Source organism: Macaca thibetana, chromosome 1 (genome assembly GCF_024542745.1).
Source record: "Macaca thibetana thibetana isolate TM-01 chromosome 1, ASM2454274v1, whole genome shotgun sequence".
NCBI classification, from domain to species: domain Eukaryota; kingdom Metazoa; phylum Chordata; class Mammalia; order Primates; family Cercopithecidae; genus Macaca; species Macaca thibetana.
The window spans coordinates 92058719-92079612 of NC_065578.1; the positions used below are offsets into that span (position 1 = coordinate 92058719).

At 36.5% G+C, this 20894-nt stretch overlaps 1 protein-coding gene and 1 pseudogene across 6 annotated transcripts in view; both read right to left on the minus strand.

Annotated features, from left to right (window-relative positions):
- EVI5 (ecotropic viral integration site 5) overlaps positions 1-20894 on the minus strand; it is a 280650-nt gene that overhangs the window by 177039 nt on the left and 82717 nt on the right. For 5 of the 6 annotated variants that reach the window (XM_050806911.1, XM_050806909.1, XM_050806893.1 and 2 more), the window contains exons 3-8: positions 10441-10630; positions 9282-9506; positions 8041-8115; positions 3736-3861; positions 1123-1266; positions 103-192 (exon numbers count right to left, since the gene is read on the minus strand). In XM_050806911.1, the coding sequence (XP_050662868.1) occupies positions 103-192; positions 1123-1266; positions 3736-3861; positions 8041-8115; positions 9282-9506; positions 10441-10630 (850 nt within the window). Of the gene's footprint in view, positions 1-102; positions 193-1122; positions 1267-3735; positions 3862-8040; positions 8116-9281; positions 9507-10440; positions 10631-20633; positions 20660-20894 lie in introns of those variants that run through there. The other variant, XM_050806914.1, reaches the window with a different exon arrangement.
- Positions 6654-6820, minus strand: LOC126944343 (uncharacterized; annotated as a pseudogene).

The following is a 20894-nucleotide window of genomic DNA, read 5'->3' on the forward strand; positions in this document are numbered from 1 at the left end:
GTTGCAGTGAGCCGAGATCATGCCACTGCACTCCAGCCTGGGCAACAGAGTGAAACCCTGTCTCAAAAACAACAACAACAAAAAAAGGAATTATGAACTTACCTGTAACATCCCTTCCATGTCAAGTTGCATCAGTTCTGCCTGATTCATCTGAAGAAGTGCTAATCCTACACGAAACACTATTTCTAAACCCTGAGGAAACAAATTAAATAAATCTAAATTTATCTTACTCTTCCATCAACAAAAACAAGTCATTTGAAATAATACTAAGGTAAGCATTTAGGGATCTAAACTAGAGGCTGGTAAACATTTTCTGTCAAGAGTCAGAAAGCAAATATTTTAGATTTGATGGGCTATACTGTCTGTCAAAATTACTCAGCTCTGTCACTACAACCCCAAAGCAGACATACACAACACATAAATAAATGGGCAGGGTTGTGTTCTAGGAAAACTTTATAAAAAACAGGTGTGGAAGGACAGATTTGGCACAAAAATCTGTCCATCTGATTGGGATATGAATCACAGGTGGCCAACTGTGATCTGAACTAATTTAGATAGGTAATACAAATTGATTTTCCCAAGATGTAATTAATAGCAACACTGAGTTCACAGACTAGAAAATAAAGGATTACCTCTATGTACTACTGACAAAAGGACAATAACCTGCAATGTGTTCAGAGAATAGAAGACACATGCTTATTACTTCTTACTCTTTGGATGACAGATGCATTGCAACAATTTTAACTGTAAGACAAATATTTTACCTCTCACAAACTTTCACTGTATTAGTTAGGAGGTGATAAAAAGAGGTATGGTTAACAGTGTAGGCTCCAAACTGCCTATGTTTGAATCCTTGTTACAATACCACTTATGTATTGTGTGTCCACAGGCACGCTACTTAACCTTTCTCTAAGTCTCAACTTCCTCATCTATCATCTAACAAATGGAATAAAAACAGTATCTACCTGATAGGGTTATTACAAGGTTTAAATGGGATTATCCATGTAAGCAGTTTTGCATGGGACACATGGCTTTCCTTCATTGCTCTCCTCATTGCCCTGCTCTCACTAACTCAGTGACCCCTTTGCTCAGCTCCTGCTCTTTGTCTGCCCATTAGCTTACCTCAGACATAAAGATATCAAATATCCTTGTTGCAATTGGTAGTGGAAAAGTTGTAAGAAAGATAGTCAGAAACCAGGATGATGCATACATTGAGGTATGAAAACTCTGAGATTGAAAATGTACAAAGAGCTCTGGAAGATGCTCCTAAAGAGAAGAAAACAGTTAGTTATAACACAGTAAAACTGAGTATTTCAAATTAGATCATTATATTTATACTAGATCAGCCTATACCAAACACAAAGATTAGATCAAGCATCATATGGAAAACGTAAGACATAGAATTTGAAACATTTGGGACAGTGGCTAGTATCCAGGAAAGAAAGAAGGGGAAAAGAATGCGAAGTTGGAATTTTGAGTATAACATTTAATTTATTAATAAAAAGAAACCAATAAAAGTTTTGTATTTGTTTAATCCTGTTGGTGGATACAAGAGTGACTGATATTTTCTATACTTTTCCATCAACTATAATATTTCAAAAAGACGTTTAAAAAGAAAAGAAATGTCATGTTAAAATACTTTCAGGCACTATCTACCATTGATCATTCTTACCTTCCTAAAGAATAGGAAAAATACTCAAAATACAGATGTTTCAGCAAGTCTAGTAATTCAAAACATAAATAAGACTTTCTTTTTTTTTTTTTTTTTTTGGAGACAGGGTCTCACTCTGTCACTCAGGCTAGGGTACAGTGGTGTCATCTTGGCTCACTGCAACCTCTGCCTCCCAAGCTGAAGCAATCCTCCCAAGCTGAAGCAATCCTCCCAAGCTGAAGCAATCCTCTCATCTCAGCCTCCCAGGCAGCTGGGACTACAGGTGCACACCACCATACCCAGCTAATTTTTTTTATTTTTAGCAGAGACAAGGTTTTGCCATGTTGCCCAGGCTGGTCTCAAACTCCTAGGCTCAAGTGATCTGTCCACCTCAGCCTCCTAAAGTGCTGGGATTAGAGGCATGGGCCACTGCATCCAGCCATAAATTACACATTAATTGAAAAATATAACATTAAGAGAGTTTAAGGCTGCTAAAAACAAGCCTACTATTTCAGAAAAGAATTAATTAAGAATAATCTCAAGTCCAGCCACAGCGGCTCATGCCTGTAATCCCAGCACTTTGGGAGGCTTAGATAGGAAGACCACTTGAGCCCAGGAGTTCAACACCAACCTGGACAACATAGTGAAACCCTGTCTCTACAAAAAATTTAAAAATAAAAAATAAAAATAAATAAAAAACTATTCAGTTGCAGTGGTATACACCTGTAGTTTCAGTTACACAGAAGGCTGAGGTAGGAGGATGGCTTGAGCCCAGGAGGTCAAGGAGGCAGTGAACCATGATTGTGTGTCATTGTACTTCAGTTTGGGCGACAGAGCTAGACTCTGTCTCAGAAAAAAAAAAAAAAAAAAAAATTCATCTCAAGACCTATTCTGGCTTTTTCTTTAAAATATATAGAAACAAAAAATATGTACTCCATAATGTACAACTATTGTATGTCAATTAAAAAATCAGCTGGGCACAGCAGTGGCTCACGCCTGTAATCCCAACACTTTGGGAGGCCAAAGTGGGTGGATCCGGAGGTCAGGAGATTGAGACTATCCTGGCTAACACGGTGAAACCCCGTCTGTACTAAAAATACAAAAAATTAGCCGGTTGTGGTGGTGGGCACCTGCAGTCCCAGCTACTCGAGAAGCTGCGGCAGGAGAATGGTATGAACCCAGGGGGCAGAGCTTGCAGTGAACCGAGATTGCGCTACTGCACTCCAGCCTGGGCCACAAAGCGAGACTCCATCTCAAAAATAAATAAATGAATAAATAAAAAATAAAATGTAAGAACATTTTACATATCCCCTTGCTCCCACCATAGATAGAAAAAATTGGAGTTTATAAGGCTGCCAGGAGACAGGAAACTAATAAAAATGGCTCCCATGCCAGCTGATTCATTAGCCTATTTTCTTAAATTCTGCTCATTTAATTGAAATTGAAATTTAAATAAGTGAAAATATTTACATTATAGCAAACTTAAATATACAAAATATAAAAATTAAATCCAGAAAGGTAAAATACTTCAAAGGTATTTTTCCCTTGATTTTGATTCTGCTCCTATTCTCTCCACCTTCATTCAGTCACTAGATAACTTGAGTCTTAAACTAGCAACATAAAAAGAAAACATTACAGGAAAAAAAATTACGGGCTAGTAAAAAATAAAAATAAAATAAAAGTAAAAAAGTAGAGGAGAGGACTCAAAGAGATAGAGTCTCAAAATAAGGGGACTGATGTCAGTGTGATAATATCATAAAGCTCCTGTAAGAGAGCTTAGACCATGTAACAATAATAGGATATAATAAGGAAATTCATGTGCTTACGTAAGGGGTGTATAGTACATTTGGCAGAAATGCTTAAGGATTGAATACGAAAACTGGAGTCAAGTTCTAGACTGTGATCTACCTAATGTGAAGGGTCAAATCATACATAAACCAACCAAAAAAAAAATCATGTAATTAAAACACTTACACATTCAAGTGCTTTAACGCTTTTAACATTAAATTTGATCAGTTGGCACTCAGAACAAGATATAAAAAATACAACGGCAATATGCCTTTTTATCAACACTGCACTTTTACCTGTATCATACATTCAAACTGGTACATACAAAGGCCCAATTCTGCCATACTTGGTTTAAAAAGTTCACGAAGTCTATAATCTTGCATTAATTTAACAAATACACAGAAAGCTTCTTCTTCTGGCATCTACATCGGAAGGAAAAAAACAACATAGGTTAATGTTCTATGATACACAAATAAACCAATGATATTTAAACTAAGTACCCAGCCAACCATAAGCACTGTTTGAGTGGCTGTGTGCTGCAATGCTAAGAGCAATTAGCTAAGAATCAGAAAGTTCTAGTCTCCCATTCCATCACCAAGAACGAGAAGTTAAACAAATCTTACAATCTCTGAAACCAACTGTCTCAACTTGCCTCATTCATTAATTCAACCAACAAATACTGATTTATAGCCAGATACTTTTCTCTCTCTGGGTATACAGCAGTGAACAAAATAAACACAATCTCTATTCTCAAGGAATCTGAACTTTCTAATGGAGGGAGGCAGACAAGACACGGAATAAATCAACTAATATGTATGGCAGATGGTGACAGATGCTACAGAAATAAAACAATGTAGGGTAACAGGGAATGCTGGGGAGACACACGGCTATTGATGTAGATCAGGAAAGGTCCCCTGATACGGTAACAGTTGAGCAGAATCCTGAAGAAAGCAAGGGAGCATTTGAGGAAAGAACAGTTCCAGAAGACCAAAGAGTACAAAGGTCCTAAAATGGAATCACACTTGGCATGCTCAAGAAACAGCAAATAGAGAACTACTAAATTAGAATACTATGAGTGAAGCTTACGTCATGGAGGAGAAATAACAGGGAACCAAAATGCAGAGGGCTGTAGAGGCCATGGTAAGGATTTTGACTTTTACCTTAAGCGAGAGAGAAGGTTTTTTGAGGATTCTGAGCAAAAAGTCATATGACATGGTGCAAGTATCAAAAGGACATGTTAATTATGTTTTCATATTATCTGAAATTGGGGTTTAAAGTTACCAATTTCACATTTTATGTGTAAATCACCAGGAAATCATATCAAATAAGATAATCAATATGAAAGCTCTGTAAAGAGCTACAAAGATATTCAGAATACTTAGGCAAGTAACTACCCAAAGTGTTAAGCCATCTTTCTCAAAATAATAAAATTTGCTAATTCTCATTCATTCCCATTATACCGGTGTGTTTCAAAAGAGAACATCCCAAAAGATCTCCAGGCCTTCTTCTTGCTGAAGACTGCTGCTAATAACAAGACATTTTCCCTGGCCTTGACACAGCCACGGACAGGAGCCAAGAGTTACTCTTGGCAAAACCTGCACTTCTTCTTTCCTCTCAACACACATGGCCACAATTCTACTTTGGAGGTTATCTCTATTAATTATATCAAGCTCCACAGTCCCACTGAATTATGTCAGTCACTACGAGAAGCCCCAAATCCCAGGACTCTCATCCTACATGATTTTACTGCTCCCCTAATCTGACCCCATTTCCAATCTTTCCTAAATCTTTTCCACAGCATTTTCTGGAACCCATATCCTACCATGAACACAATAGTCTACCTATATCCTCAATCTCTTTTCCAAATGTTGCTCTCTTTCTTTAGCTGAAATCTGGATTTCCCTTAAGAATATTTCAACACTGAAACCTGGCTCTCTCCTAAGGTAGTTGTGTTCTCTTTTCTCTCCCACAGCACTGGAAGGGGACAGAGATTACCGAGGTATATGTCCTCACACGATTTAATCATTGTACGAACATCATAGAGTGCACCTACACAAACCTACATCATATAGCTTACTATACACCTAGGCTATATGCTATATAGCCTATTGCTCCTAGGCTACAAACCTGTACAGTATGTTACTGTACTGAATACTATATGCCACTGTAACATGATGGCACATATTTGTATATCTAAACATTGAAAAAGCAAAGTAAAAATAGGGTTTATAATCTTAGGAGCGCACCATCATACATGCATTCCACTGTTGACCAAAATGTCATTATGGAGTATGTAATTATAATTTCCCTTTTTGTCTTACAACAATTTCTTCTCTTCTGAACATATCAAAACAAGTTTCATTCCCTCTCCTCTTTGCAATAGCATTAATATGGGAAATAGAGGAGAATTTTTTTAATGGCAACATTTTAAAAACTAAGTTGAGGTAATTTGGAAAAAGAGGAAAAGGAGACAGAAAAAGTATCACTAGGTCCTTCTCAAAAAAATTGAAACCATGGCGACAAAATGAAAAAATGTGACACGGAGTGGCATATACCAAGTTGTTTTATAGTCATTCCTTTCCATTAGAAAGAAATCAAGATGCTTGAGTCCTAGAGCAACGTGCTGCTACATACTTTCTCTGTGACTCTGAGCTGATAAGAATCCATGTCTTTTGCAAAGGTCTAATGCAGACAATATACCTAATTTTATAGGAGTGAGATATACACAAAACATACATATCCAACACTTTTAACCATTTTGACACAATATGTACTAACTTTGCAAATTTTATCAGACTCTGAGTTACATTTCTAAACTGAAGTTATGGGAGAACAATATACCACAAGATGTGAGCATAAACTTCAGAAACAAAAAGAGCTTTTCTACCTTATGGCCCTGGGTCATAAGTGACTACTGTTGTGTTAATATATTGCTGCCACTGACAAGAGCTAAGTAGATCAATCACCAAAATATTATTTATTACTCCAATGGTGGTAATAATACTTATTGAAGTTAGTATTTCTACCACCACTGCTTGCCCTGTCTTGAAGGAAACCGTGATTCCTTGAGGATTCACAGGACCCACAGGATTCCTAGAGAGCTAGGTCAGCTGTTCAGAGATCCAGACCTCAAGCAGAGAAAAACTGCTCTTTAGATGCCCAAAAGAAATGACTACTAAAACGTCATTGTGGAGCTAACAGGAAAATAAAAGGAACAGAACAGCAGCAAAAATCACTAGACTGATAATAAGGATGTCTGAGTTCAATAATGAAGGATCTACCAGTACTAAACAATCAAAGTAGGAAAATCGTAATTTCAATTAGCAATAATTGTGCCTCGGATAAACCTCATTGGCTACGATATTGTCACTGCGCAAAGCTGGAAAATCGTAATTTTGTTAAACAACTATACCTCAACATTAACAAACCTAGTTTTGCACTGTATTATTTATAACCTAATTCCACTTAGAAATCAATAACCACTGGGAGCACTTCTTATGTGTTCTTACATATGCTATAACACAGAGTAAAAATTATTTTTATTATTAACCAGTGTCTCTGACATCAGGTTTATTCTACTCAGAAAAGAGGGGTGTGTATACTCCTGACAGCAACAGAGCTTTAAAACTCAAAGCAGTTGGGAAACTGAAGCAAAGCATCAGGAAACGGTTTGTGATTCCTGCTTTGCTTTTATCTACCAGGATGCATGATCTTGGGTAAATCACTGAACTTTCACTGCCTATCTCCTATGGGCCAAACACCATGCTAGGCTTCCACATACATTACCTCAAATAACCCTCACAACTAATCTGAAAGTAGATAGTGTTATCTTATTAAGGCTCAGAGAGTGGTTAAATAATCTAGCCTAAATTCATACAGCATGTGCAGAACTGAGTTGCAAAACCACCCTATATGACTCAAACCAAGTATCTCCATGATTCCTTTTCAGGACTAAAATCTGAGACTAAATAAAGACTAACACGGACTTAACATTTCAACAAAGTTGAAGAGATAATACTATATGCCATTTCCCTTCAAAGCTATGATTATCCTACTCCTGAATTCTGAAAACATCCCACCCAAACCCACTGCACAATTACTCAATAACAAAGTTATATCCTTATGGAGTAAAAGTGGCTGAGTACCACTATTTTAGAGCATACAGTGAGGTATGCATAATGAGCTTTTAGCTCCATGATAAATTAAATTCTCTACAAATCTCTAAAGATATTCTACAATATAAACAAGATTTTCTTACCAACACTTTAATTATTCCCTCCTTGGTTAGAAAAAGATTACTCTTCATTAAATGTTAACAAATAAGATTTTAAACTACTGTAGATACAAGCTTTAGTAGAATATTGTAGTAAAAATGTATACATCATTAAGTTGAAATTTCATTTGGTGGTAAGATATTATTGTATGTTATTTTAACACGTTTAATCTTTTAAAATGCAAACTAAATATTTGTATTCAAATTATGCCTAGGAAAAAATACCCATATCCACTTATATTTAATAAAAACAAAGACGTTTTTTAAACTCTCCAATCCAACTTTAATAAAGAATTTCATTGGACATTTAATACTTATATTAACTTACCTGCATAAGCAACAATCCAACTATAAAAGCACTTCCTTGACAGTAACCAACCTCACGATCTACTAAAGAATAAGCCTAAAAAGTAAAAAAAAGTTGTTCAAAATACATGGTAAGTTATACCTTCCTTCTCCAAAAAACCTAAAATTGGCAAGACAGGCAGATTAAAAGACCATTTATTTTTGAGAAAAGCTCTTGCTTGCTTGTTATAGATGTTACCCTATACATATTTAAAAAGCAAATGTTTTATTACATGAAATTTTTATTTTGACAATTTCCCAATCCAAACTTGGTAGCTCCTAAAGACATAAAATAAAATAAAATAAAATAAAATAAAATAAAATACAGGAATTTGTAACAGGGCTTAAACATCAAGTAAAATTGAGCCAGGCATGGTGGCTCATGCCTGTAATCCTAGCACTTTGGGAGGTGGAGGCAGGTGGATCACCTGAGGTCAGGAGTTCGAGACCAGCCTGCCAACATAGTGAAACCCTATCTCTACTAAAAGTAAAATTTAGCTGGGTGTAGTGGCAGGCGCATGTAATCCCAGCTACTAGGGAGGCTGAGGCAGGAGAACCGCTTGAACCTGGGAGGCAGAGGTTGCAGTAAGCTGAGATCACACCACTGCACTCCAGCCTGGGCAACAAGAGTGAAATTCCATCTCAAAAAAAAAATCAAGTAAAATTTATATTGATGTAGATAAAACTAGACTAGGTTTAAAGCAAAGGATTGGCAAAATTGAAATGATTTAACAAGAAATCAGTATTTCACAGAGGTAGCTGAAATAAAAAGTAACTGTGGGAAGAGAAATGGTAATATTGAAGAAAAAATGTCAATGGTACACCTTTCAAGGGCTAAGTGCTCTTAACAATGCTGGTCATAGCAAGCAGAAAAATTTGCTAACTGTAGGAATGCAGAGATGATAGGAGAAACCCACATCCCAGGTTTTGAACTTTACAGATGGTGAATTATCCATTTTTATGAGGATCCCTCTATGGTATGTGATTGATTAAGCTATTCCATTTCCATCAACTAATGCTGAATAATGTAGTAAATGTTCTAACAAGTTCTCTACACTAGACAGTAATGTAGCATCAGAATTAATGCAAAAATAATGCTAAAACCAATTTTATTGCTAAAGCAACTGATTATTGCGGTGGGAGGTCATGCCTCATCGTGAAAAATGTATAATTTCAACCTTCCAGGAATTAATTTCATTTCAAAAATGAATAAATAAAACTTACCTTCATTACATTAAATAAAACCTCCTGTCCAAGGCTATCTTTTTCCTTAAAAAAGTTGTGTTCAGGATAAGTTCTAGCAATGTCCCTTCGGATCAATTTTTCACAAGGCGAGGTCATTTTCAGGAGTTCTGAATACTGATCCTTAATTGGCATACTTTGTGCACTGCATAAAAGTTGCCAAACTATTGCTCTAAAGTGATGGGGTATCCCTTTACGAACAAGTTCCTAAAAATAAAATAAAATTATAAAAATGAATTATTTAAGTCTCCTATCTTGCAAGCCAAGGAAGACTTATTAGGGGGTTGGAATGAAGCGGTAGACTTCATTAAATTTTTGACTCACAAAGCTAGCTTTATAAGAAGACTAGGGAACCCTGTAAGTCAAGGGTAAGATTGGGCCCTGGGTGTATCCTGTTCTGGTCAGGGGATTAATAATGGTCACTTCACCTCAGTGTGTGGCCTCTTAAGGTAATGGACTTGAAACCTGCAGAGCTATGAATGACAGTACAGTACCCATCATTCAAAGGGCTGTTGAAGGCAAAAAAAAAAAAAAAAAAAAGTAAAATACTGTTATCAAGAATGCAGTATGTCACAACTTCATTTCTGAATCGATAAAATGAGAGAATTTAACTTCTAAAACAATTTTCGGGCCAGGTGCGGTAGCTCACAACACTTGGGGAGGCCAAGGCAGGAAGACTGCTTGAGGCCAGGAGTTTGAGATCAGCCTGGGCAACAAAGCAAGATCCTATCTCTACAAAAAAGTGAAAATAAAAAATTATCCAGGTGTGGTGACACACACCAGTAGTCATAGCTACTCAGGAGCCTGAGGCAGGAGAACCGCTTGAGCCCAGAAATTCGAGGTTATAGCGAGCTATGATTGCACCACTGCACTCCAGCCTGAGTAACAAAGTGAGTCTCTATAAAATAATAAGTAAATAAAATAATTTTCAGTTATATATTTCTACATTATCAGGACCTCTGTAACAACTGATGTCTACAAATTAAAACTTCCAGGGGTACAAGTAAGTGAAAACAAATAAAGCGGACCTCTTTAATACATAGCTTGGAAGTTATATTTGGGGGGGTGGGGGTTTCTAACCCTCTATTAAGTTATGTCTGACGCACTTTAGAATAAGAACTTCAACAAAGAACATGAATACCTTAACTTGCTTTTCCTTCTTTTTGCGTACATCTTCCCATTCATTAACAATTCTTCCCCAAAGAATCCAAGAATCTTCTTCAAGGTGACTGAGGTTGCTAGAGGCTGAAGAACTCGACACAAGAGAAGAGCCACTGTTTCTTCTTGACCCATTTACAGATCTTAAAGACTTACTATCCGTTTCTAACAATCTAAAACATAATTAAAAACTGTTCAAGATCTAATCTGACAGTGATATTAGAAGAGGCAGTGATGATACTTAGAGCTTTATTACTGCAATTTAACCACTGTTTTAAAATATAGTTTTAATAATATACGTAATTTAAATAAATTTTGGTCAGCATCAATAAAATTACCGCTATATTTTTTTCACCTATCATAGTAGTTTGAAAATTTGAAAAAGCAAATTATGTTACAACTTTTTGAGCTACTAGCCCCATTATAATTTCATCTCCATTAAAAATTCAAATTAGGGGAAATCTGATGAGAAAAGTATTTGGGTAGGCTTCAGGAAAAAAGAACTTATACTTGGAAGAGGTATAACAAATCTATGAAATAACTAATCCTAAAATGTTTACAATGTGTCTAAGGTTTAAAAGTAAGGCAGAGCCCCCAAAATTAACCAAATCACTTTTCTTTTTTCATTTCTCTTCACACATGCATAACCAATCTGCCCAAAAAGCATTTATTTAGCCCATGCAGTGTTTGTATAAAAACTGAGCTATTACTAATATATTAAAATTGGAGGATTTCACATATTTGTTTATATGCATTTATACTTTATAATTCTAGATTATCTTGAAAAATAAAAAGATAAGGCAAAACCGGTCCATATTTCTGCACAGTAAAAACAGGATATAGCTGCATGGGAGCTTCTTCCTTCAAATGCAGAAGGACTTTAATCTGCTCACTTTCCATAATCCCTACAGTTTCCCCTAAAACTCAGGCCAGCTAACGCTGCTATTTATTACTAGGCTTACACTGTTAAACTGGGACCTCCTCACTCATAAGATCCCTGTTGACTTTTGAGCTTGCAACCCCATGTTAGGCCTCCTCCTTATCTGTTCAAAGATGGGTTAAGATAATTTCCAAGATCCAATCCATGACTAATCACTACATTAAGTCTTTTATTTCTTTCACATATGCACCAGCTAAAAGGAAGGTGGAAAATGTGGCTCTATTTAACACAGCTACTACTCACTTCCAGTAATTCTTCAGGAAAAGTACAACAAATGCTCACAATACTAATTCATAAAATACAAAAGCTGAGAAAGAAAATAAACATATAGAGGTCAAATCCTATTTAACAGATTATAGAACCACCCTTTGAGAGCCAGATTTATATGCTACTCATCTTTATACCCCTTAGAACATTTAGCTCAATGCAAAGCATATTAACTATCAAAATGAAATAAAATCCTAAGTCCAAATTTTAAAATTCCAAATTCCAGGTATGTCATATTAAATAACACAATAGTATAAACTGAACAAACAAACTCTATCCTTATTGAGGGAAATTTTAATATCTTTTCATGGCAACAATAATTAAAATAAAATTTCCCAAATACTGCTAAAAACATAAAAACATACCAAACAGCCAAAGTGAGCATGAACTAATTACTATAAATAATTTTACTTGAAAAAAAGAATTCAGAACGAGGTCTCTGAGGAAAAGAAAAAGACGAAAAAAGAATTAATGATGATGTTTTACTTTAAATACTGTTTTAAAATACATATTATTTCACTAAGTCCATAATATATCTTATGGAAAAATTAGTTTACATAGGTAATTTTCCACATGATTCTAAACCCTAAGAATTGTAAATGCAATAGAGAAACAAATTTTACTGAAATAACCTGAATCTTAGTTATCTGCTTCACTTATTTACTGACTGCTTGCTACGTCTCAATTAAACTGCATCACTATCAACAGAGATATGCAGTTCAAAGAAAATAATGGTTTTCCTAAGTTAAACCTAAGTTCGAGCTGTAATCCAAGTATAGATGAAGCAGCACCTATATAGAAGGCTTTTAGAGAGTCAAAAAGTCTTGGATTGCTGAGTTATTAATACAGGTTCTAGGACAGGCATGAATATCAAGTGAATTCATAGCATTCATGAGTTAGAGAAGATTAAGCAGTTAACTCTCTAAGAACACTGAAATAGCACATCCAATTATACAAAGCTGTGTGGAACGTTTACAAATAAAATATCTCAAGACATTACACTATTTAAAGATACTGTCTCTGCTTTATCTTATTTCATATGTAAAAATGATTTAAAATAGATAAGCCCAAATATAACAAAACTATAAAACTCCTAAAAACAAAATATAGGAAAACCTATTCACACAACCTTTGGGGTAGGCAAAAATTTGTTTGCAGGACATAAGGAAACAGTAACTACAAAAGAAAAAATTGATTTAAAAACTGGACTTCACCAAAATTAAAGAGCTGTGCTCCTCAAAAGATACTATTTTAAAAAATGAAAAGGCAAGCCAGACCAGAGACTAAGACAAAAAAAAAAAAAAGAAGTCTAAATACAGGAATCTGACAAAAGATAGCATATGAATATATGAACCAGTCTTAAAGAAACCAAACACCACACTTCAAAAAATGAGTAAGAGATGTAAACCGAAACTTTCTAAACAAGATAATCAAATAGCCAATAAGTACTTGAAAAATGTTAACATCTTTAGTCATCAAGGGAAATGCAAATTAAAACCAAACTATATACATATTAGAATGGCTACAATTCTAAAGACTGACCATACCAAATGTTGGCCAGGACGGAAGCAATTCTATCAATATTAAAAGTATAAAATCGTATAACACATTTGAGAACTGCTTGATAATTCCTCATACAGTTAAAATACATTTCCATATGGTCCAGCACTAAAATGAAAACATATGTACAAAGCTGAAAGTTCATAGCAGCTTTATTCACAATAGCCCCAAATCAGAAACAATCCAAATGTTCAGAAAAATAAGTGATCAAACTGTGGCACATTCATTCCGTGTGATACTACTCAGCAATAAAAAGAAATAAACTGCTGATACGTGCATCAACATGGATGAATCTTACAGATGTTAGGTAGAATGAAAGAAGCCAGGTGCAAAAGAGTACAGACGATATGATTCCATCTATATAAAGTTTAAGAACGAGCATAATATAGAAGAAAATACAGGAATAAATCTTCATGACTTTTGAGTTAGGTAAAGCCTTAAATATGACCAAAAGCACAAGTGACAAAAGAAAAAACAGATACACTGGAATTCATCAAAATTAAAACATTTTGCACTTTATTGGCTACCACCAAGAAAGTAGAAAGACAATTTACAGAATGGGAGAAAATATTTGCAAATCATAAGGGACTTGTATCTAGAATACATAAAGAACGTTTACAAATCCTTACAAATCAATAATAACATGATTTTAAAATGGACAAAAGATCTGAATAAACATTTTTCCAAAGAAAATGGCCAATAAATAAGAAGATGTTCAATGTCACTAGTCATCAGGAAAAAGCAAATTGAAAACACAATGAGATACTTTACAACCATTAAGATAGTTACAATCAAGATGACAAATAACAGTAAGTGTTTGTGAGAATATGGAGACAATGGAACTCTCATACACTACTTGTGGGAATGTAAAATGGTACAAGCACTTCAGCCTGGCAGTTCCTCAAATGATAAGCACACAATTACCATGACTCAGCAATTCCACTCTTAGGTATATATTCAAGAGAAATGAAAATTTATATCCATCAAAAACTTATATACAAACATTCACAGAAACATGATTCATGATATCAAAAAAAAAATCCAAATGTCCATCAACTGATGAATGGATAAAAAACATATGGTATACCTAAACAATGGAATACCAGCCACGAGAAGGAATTATATTCTGATACACACTATGACATCAATGAACCTTGAAAAGATTATGCTAAGTTAATGAAGCCAGTCACAAAAGGGCATATTCCATGAATATTCATGGAATATTCCATTCATATTCCATGAATACATTTATATGAAATATCTAGAAGAAAAAAAATGGAGATTAGCAGCTGCTGAGGGCTGTAGTAAGGGTGAAGGTAGTCAGGGAAACATGGACTGCTAATGAGTGTGCAGTTTCTTCTTTTTTTTTTTTTTTTTTTTTTTTTGAGACGGAGTCTCGCTCTGTCACCCAGGCTGGAGTGCTGTGGCCGGATCTCAGCTCACTGCAAGCTCCGCCTCCCAGGCTCACGCCATTCTCCTGCCTCAGCCTCCCGAGTAGCTGGGACTACAGGCGCCCGCCACCTCACCCGGCTAGTTTTTTGTATTTTTTAGTAGAGACGGGGTTTCACCGTGTTAGCCAGGATGGTCTCGATCTCCTGACCTCGTGATCCGCCCGTCTCGGCCTCCCAAAGTGCTGGGATTACAGGCTTGAGCCACCGCGCCCGGCCGAGTTTCTTCTTGGAGTGATGAAAAAATTCTAAAATTGATTGTGTTGAGAATTGCACAACTCTGTGAGTACACAAAACACAACTGAACTTTACACTTTAAGTGGGTGAATTAAATATATGGTATATAAATATCTGAATAAAGCCATTATACAAAAAAGAACAGGTAGAAGAGAAGTTTTGACAGAGGGTGGGGTTGCTAGAAAGGACACAAAGGAATTTTCTGAGACGATGGACATTTTCTAATATAACAGAAACTTTCTAAGTCTTAATAGGTATGTGGGTTATACATAGGTATATACATTTTTTGAAACTCAAACTCTACACTTAAGAACTACACATTGGCCGGGCGCGGTGGCTCAAGCCTGTAATCCCAGCACTTTGGGAGGCCGAGACGGGTGGATCACGAGGTCAGAAGATCGAGACCATCCTGGCGAACACGGTGAAACCCCGTCTCTACTAAAAAATACAAAAAACTAGCCGGGCGAGATGGCGGGCACCTGTAGTCCCAGTTACTTGGGAGGCTGAGGCAGGAGAATGGCGTAAACCCGGGAGGCGGAGCTTGCAGTGAGCTGAGATCCGGCCACTGCACTCCAGCCTGGGCGACAGAGCGAGACTCCATCTCAAAAAAAAAAAAAAAAAAAAAAAAAAAAAGAACTACACATTTCGGCCAGGCATGGTGGCTCACACCTGTAATCCCAGCACTTTGGGAGGCTGAGGCGGGCGGATTGCCAGAGGTTGGGAGTTCGAGACCAGCTTGGCCAGCATTGTGAAACCCCGTCGCTACTAAAAATACAAAAATTAGCCGGGCGTGCTGGCACATGCCTGTAATCCCAGCAGCTACTCAGGAAGCTGAGGCAGGAGAATCGCTTGAACCTGGGAGGCAGCGGAGATTGCACCATTGCACTCCAGCCTGGGCAACACAGCAAGACTCCATCTCAAAAAAAAAAAAAAGAACTACACATTTCTCTGCATATTATTCATCAATTTTTAATCACTTCATCAATATTTGTAAAAAATATTATCTACTTAATGGCACTAGGGATAGTAAAACTTCAGTGAGAAACGACTGCATTTTATTATTGTAAGCTCTTCTGAACTTTTTAAAACCATAACTATTACTTTTGTAAAAGATTATTTTGGGTATATTTTATAAAGAAAGAAAGATATAAATATTACTCCATATTTGCCTTTTCCAATTTCCTGGTCATTCCAGAAAATTTTAAAATTCTCTAGAGAAAAACTTTAGAATTTTTATAATGAAGAAGCCCTTTTCTGTGAGAGAGTCGGAACATTTTGCACAAGTAGTAATACTTGAATTGATACTATGAAGTCTCCCCCCAGTGAACTATAGCATGTATTTTTCTACAGCATGTAGAAAAATAAATTACATGTTCCTCAAGAACACGTAAACTTTATAGACTATGTAGTTAGAATCAAGCATTTTTATTCCTTATTGCTAAATGTGATGATGAACAACTCAAGACGGCTTTTAAACAGGTTTCCACCTAGTTTCAGTATAATTAAGATATTCTGACATGGTAGGGGAGGGGGGCACTGCCTGAAAGTCAACAATTTACAAAGCCTTGAGCTTGGCAGCTGGGAAAATGGTAATACAGCATTACTCATAGGTTTGTGGGCTAGTGAGAAGTATATCTAAAACTTTTTCACATATTTTCCTCCTCCCAGATCACATGGGTGCACTGCCTTACATGGATTTATTGCAAAGCAAAAAAAAAAAAAAAGGAGGCCAAGGCAGATGGATTGCTTGAGTCCAGGAATTTGAGATCAAACTGGGCAATATGGAGAAACCCCATCTCTACTAAAAAATACAAAAAAATTGCCAGGTGTGGTAGTGCACACCTGTAGTCCCAGATACTGGGGGGCTGTGGTGGAAGAATCGCCCGAGCCCGGGAAGTTGAGGCTGCAGTGTGCCATGATTGCACTGCACCACTGCACTCTAGCCAGGGTGACACAGTGAGATCCTGTCTCGAAAAAAAAAGCAGGGGGGACAGTGGGGGAATAATTCACCTCACTTCCCATTCCATCCCATCATAATCTCCTTCTAACACAAGAATGCTGACTATCACAGATTTAAAAGAATACTATCCAAGCAGGAATATTGTACATTGTAATCTAAGGTGTCCCTGTAGGTTTGTGTAGCCTCCTGGCCATTTCTTATATGCCACTTTTATACAGTAAGTAATTCACAGGCCTAAATTCATTCATTCTCCCAGAATGACAGACTAGGACATAAGAGGTTGTTTTTCTGTCAACAAGGGAACACACAATCCTGTCTCCTAACTGGGTCACTACAAGTTTCTCTTAAGAGTAGCTCCAGATCCAAGGGCAGCCATTCAAAATGGCTACAGTCACACATTAGTGAGACGGGGCGGGCAGGGGTGCCAATATACCATCTGGACTACAAAGAGTATTAAAGATGGAAAGTCAAGGAGTGGTTGCTTCCAGAAGTTTGGTAAACTTTGTAGGGAGAAGGCATTTCCAGTTCCCTAATGGGTGGGACTGGGGAACAAGCTGAGAACGAGAAAATATTCCAGCACAGAGAACAGTCTCGGTCTTATCTTACACAGATGAACTTCACCATATCTTTGCTTCTGAGAATCAAAACTCCTTACCAAGATGTCACCAATGTAAGGAAAATGACAGAGTATACACTTCATGATGGCCATATAAGAAAAAAGAATAGCTTGTGTATGGCAGCATGCAGATGATAAACAGCCCCCCCAAAAAGCTTATCTGTAATACTATAATTTGAAAATACAAAGGAGGAAAGGGAAAAGAATGCATTCTCTTTTGAGTATTGGGAGTTTGAAGTACTTGGGAGAAAATCCATGTAGAAAATAAGCACAGCAGTTGAAAAGACAAATCTGAAGTTCATAAGCAAGGTGAACGCTACAAACAAAAATCTGGTAATTATCTGAAAACAGTTGATATTAAACTTTTTGAATACCCTACTGTACTCAGCTTAAAGTTTTCCTATGGATACCAGAACTCAGAAAGCAGGATACAACAGCAACTGGTCAACATGCCAGTTGGTAATTTATCAACTGCTAAGATAATTTATAAGGAACTAAGAAAGGATCTAAGGAAGAAAAATGCTGTATGATACAAACACCTGGGAAGCTAAACACACTGGCACTTAAAAGCACAGAGATGCTGGGAAAGGTGGCTCACACCTATAATCCCAGCACTTTGGGATGCTGAGGCAGGTGGATCACTTGAGCCCAGGAATTTGAGACCAGCCTGGGCAACACAGCGAAACCTCATCTCTACCAAAAGAAAAAAAAAAAATATATATATATATATATATATATGCCAGGTGTGGTGGAGCGCGCCTATAGTCCCAGCTACTCGGAAGGCTGAAGTGGAAGGACTGCTTGAGCCCAGGAGGTCAAGGCTTCAGTGAGCCATGATCACACCACTGCACTCTAGTATATGTGACAAAGCAAGACCCTGTTTCAAAAAAAAAAAAGGCAGACAGACTTATTATGGAGGAGGCAACTTTTCAAACACAAATGTTTGTAATTTCAAACATCTCTTTGTAATGCAACACCAGAGAAACAGGACATGAATGTGCAGCAACTTGCCAGGTAAAAGAATGGAAAATGAGTAACAAAAAACTTCTTTTAGTCCATTTGAGCTTCTATAACAAAATATCTTGGACTGGGTAATTTTTAAACAACAGAAATTTATTGCTTACAGTTCTGGAGGGTAGGAAGCCCAAGATCAAGGCATCAGCAAGTCTGGCATAAGGTAAGGACCCATTCCTCACAGATGGAGGCTTTTATGGGCCCTCACATGGTAGAATGGGCAAAAGGACTCCCTCAAGCCTCCTATAATGGCACTAATCCCATTTATGAGGATTACAGACTCCCAGAGGTCCAACATATTAATACCATCACCTTTGGGATTAGATTTCAACACATGAATTTTAGAGGGTAACAAATAGACCATAGCAAAACTACATGCCTAACCCAGAGAGGAATCACATCCTTTCACATCAACAAAATCAAGCACAAATTCATGTCTCACAGCAATAGAAATACTGTAACAAGGAGAGAATTTGGAGAAGACACAAGGAATTATGACAGGAAACAACTCAGAGACAACACAGAAGAAAGATACCTAAATGACAGGGATTTCTCTAGTTCTGAAAAATAGAGATTTCTTTTTTTTTTCTGTGTTTAAGATCAGGGCTTGGAGAAGGTTTATAGGCACCTCCCAAATATTATGATCAGAAACTAAGAGTATGGAAATTACTTTATACAGACATTCCAGACAGACAAGCCTAGCAGACTTCACTTTTAAGATTTCTTACTTTCAAGAGACTATCTTAGGCTAAGCTAGTTGCCACAGAAAAGGTAGTATAATAAATTGTTTAATTAATTATATCAAATTCTTTAGGAAATCAGACAACTGATAAAAATTTTAAAACAATCCTCAATGAAAATAACAAGAATAAAGACTTCAAATAAAGATCTAAAGACCTTTCCTATGATTAAAAATCATGAATTTTTAAATAGAGACTTGAAAATACCTATTTTGCTTGCAAGCCCTTCACTTCCTTGGTATTGCTGGATGTTTCATGGAGAATATCCTCAGGAAAATTGAGGTAATGCTATGATGGTAAAATTATAAATATAAGATGGACATTAGGTCATCTAGATCAGCCTGTCCAAAAGAAATACAATGCAGTCCACTTATGAAATGCTAAATGTTCTAGTCACTACAATTAAAAGCTTTTAGAAAAAGATGAAAAATATATATATATATCTTAAATAGAGATGGGGTCTTGAGAGCCTGGTCTCGAACTCCTGGGCTTAAGCAATCCTCCCACCTAGGCCTCCCAAAGTGCTACCATTACAGGAGTAATCCACCAGGCCCAGCCTGAAATTAATTTTAATAGTTTATTTTATCAAATACAGTTGAAATGTCACTTCAACAGGTAAACAAATTTTTTTTCAATTACTAAGACAGTCTCTTTTTCAAATCAAGTTTTAAAATCTGGTACATATTTTACTCTTATAGCATATCACAAGTCAAACCAGTCAGATTTTGGGTACTCAATTGCCACATATGGTTACCGGCTACCATACTAGACAATACAGATCTAGATTTTGGTAGGATATAACGATATATAAATTAAGTTTTCAAAGATTCCTGTTTACTGTATTTTTTTTAAATCAGAAAATACATTTATTACTTTAAAAAGAACCCTTTCTGGCCAGGCGCAGTGACTCACATCTGTAATCTCAACACTATGGGAGGCTGAAGTGGGCCAATCACTCGAGGTCAGGAGTTTGAGACCAGCCTGGCTAACATGGTGAAACCCCATCTCTACCAAAAAATACAAAAATTAGCCAGGCACAGTGGCGTGCGCCTGTGAACCCAGCTACTTGGGAGGCTGGGGTCAGAGAATCGCTTGAACCAAGGAGGCAGAGGTTCCAGTGAGCCGAGATTGCACCACTGCATTCCAGCCTGGGTGACAGAGTGAGACCCTGTCTCATAAATCAATAAACCCTTTCTTTTTCTTCATTCTCATATCTCAGTCCCCAAAATACGCTAAAAAGCAAAATATGATTCCAAATAACAGAATATAAAAGGGAACAAATATGGCTGCAATGCCTAAGTTTTAAACCATGCAAATAATGGCTCATTCAAAATTTAAATTAGCAACATTCCCCTCCTTAATTAAAATGCAATCCTATTATACTTGAGACTTACCTCCATAAATTCATCTCTGCCAAAGCCTTTGTGTTTTTAAAATGAAAAAAGAAAAGCACATTTAACACACAAGGGGAAAAAAAAACTATCCGATTTCAACTTTAAAGCTATCAATTATTAACTTTCATCAAATAGATCTTTGACATTACATTAAACCATTTCTTCACATCTTTCTGGGATTGCCACATGCACTTATTTTTAAAAAGTAACAGCTGCAGTAAAACTATAAAAAGAAAAAAATTTCTTTATAGAATTTGATAT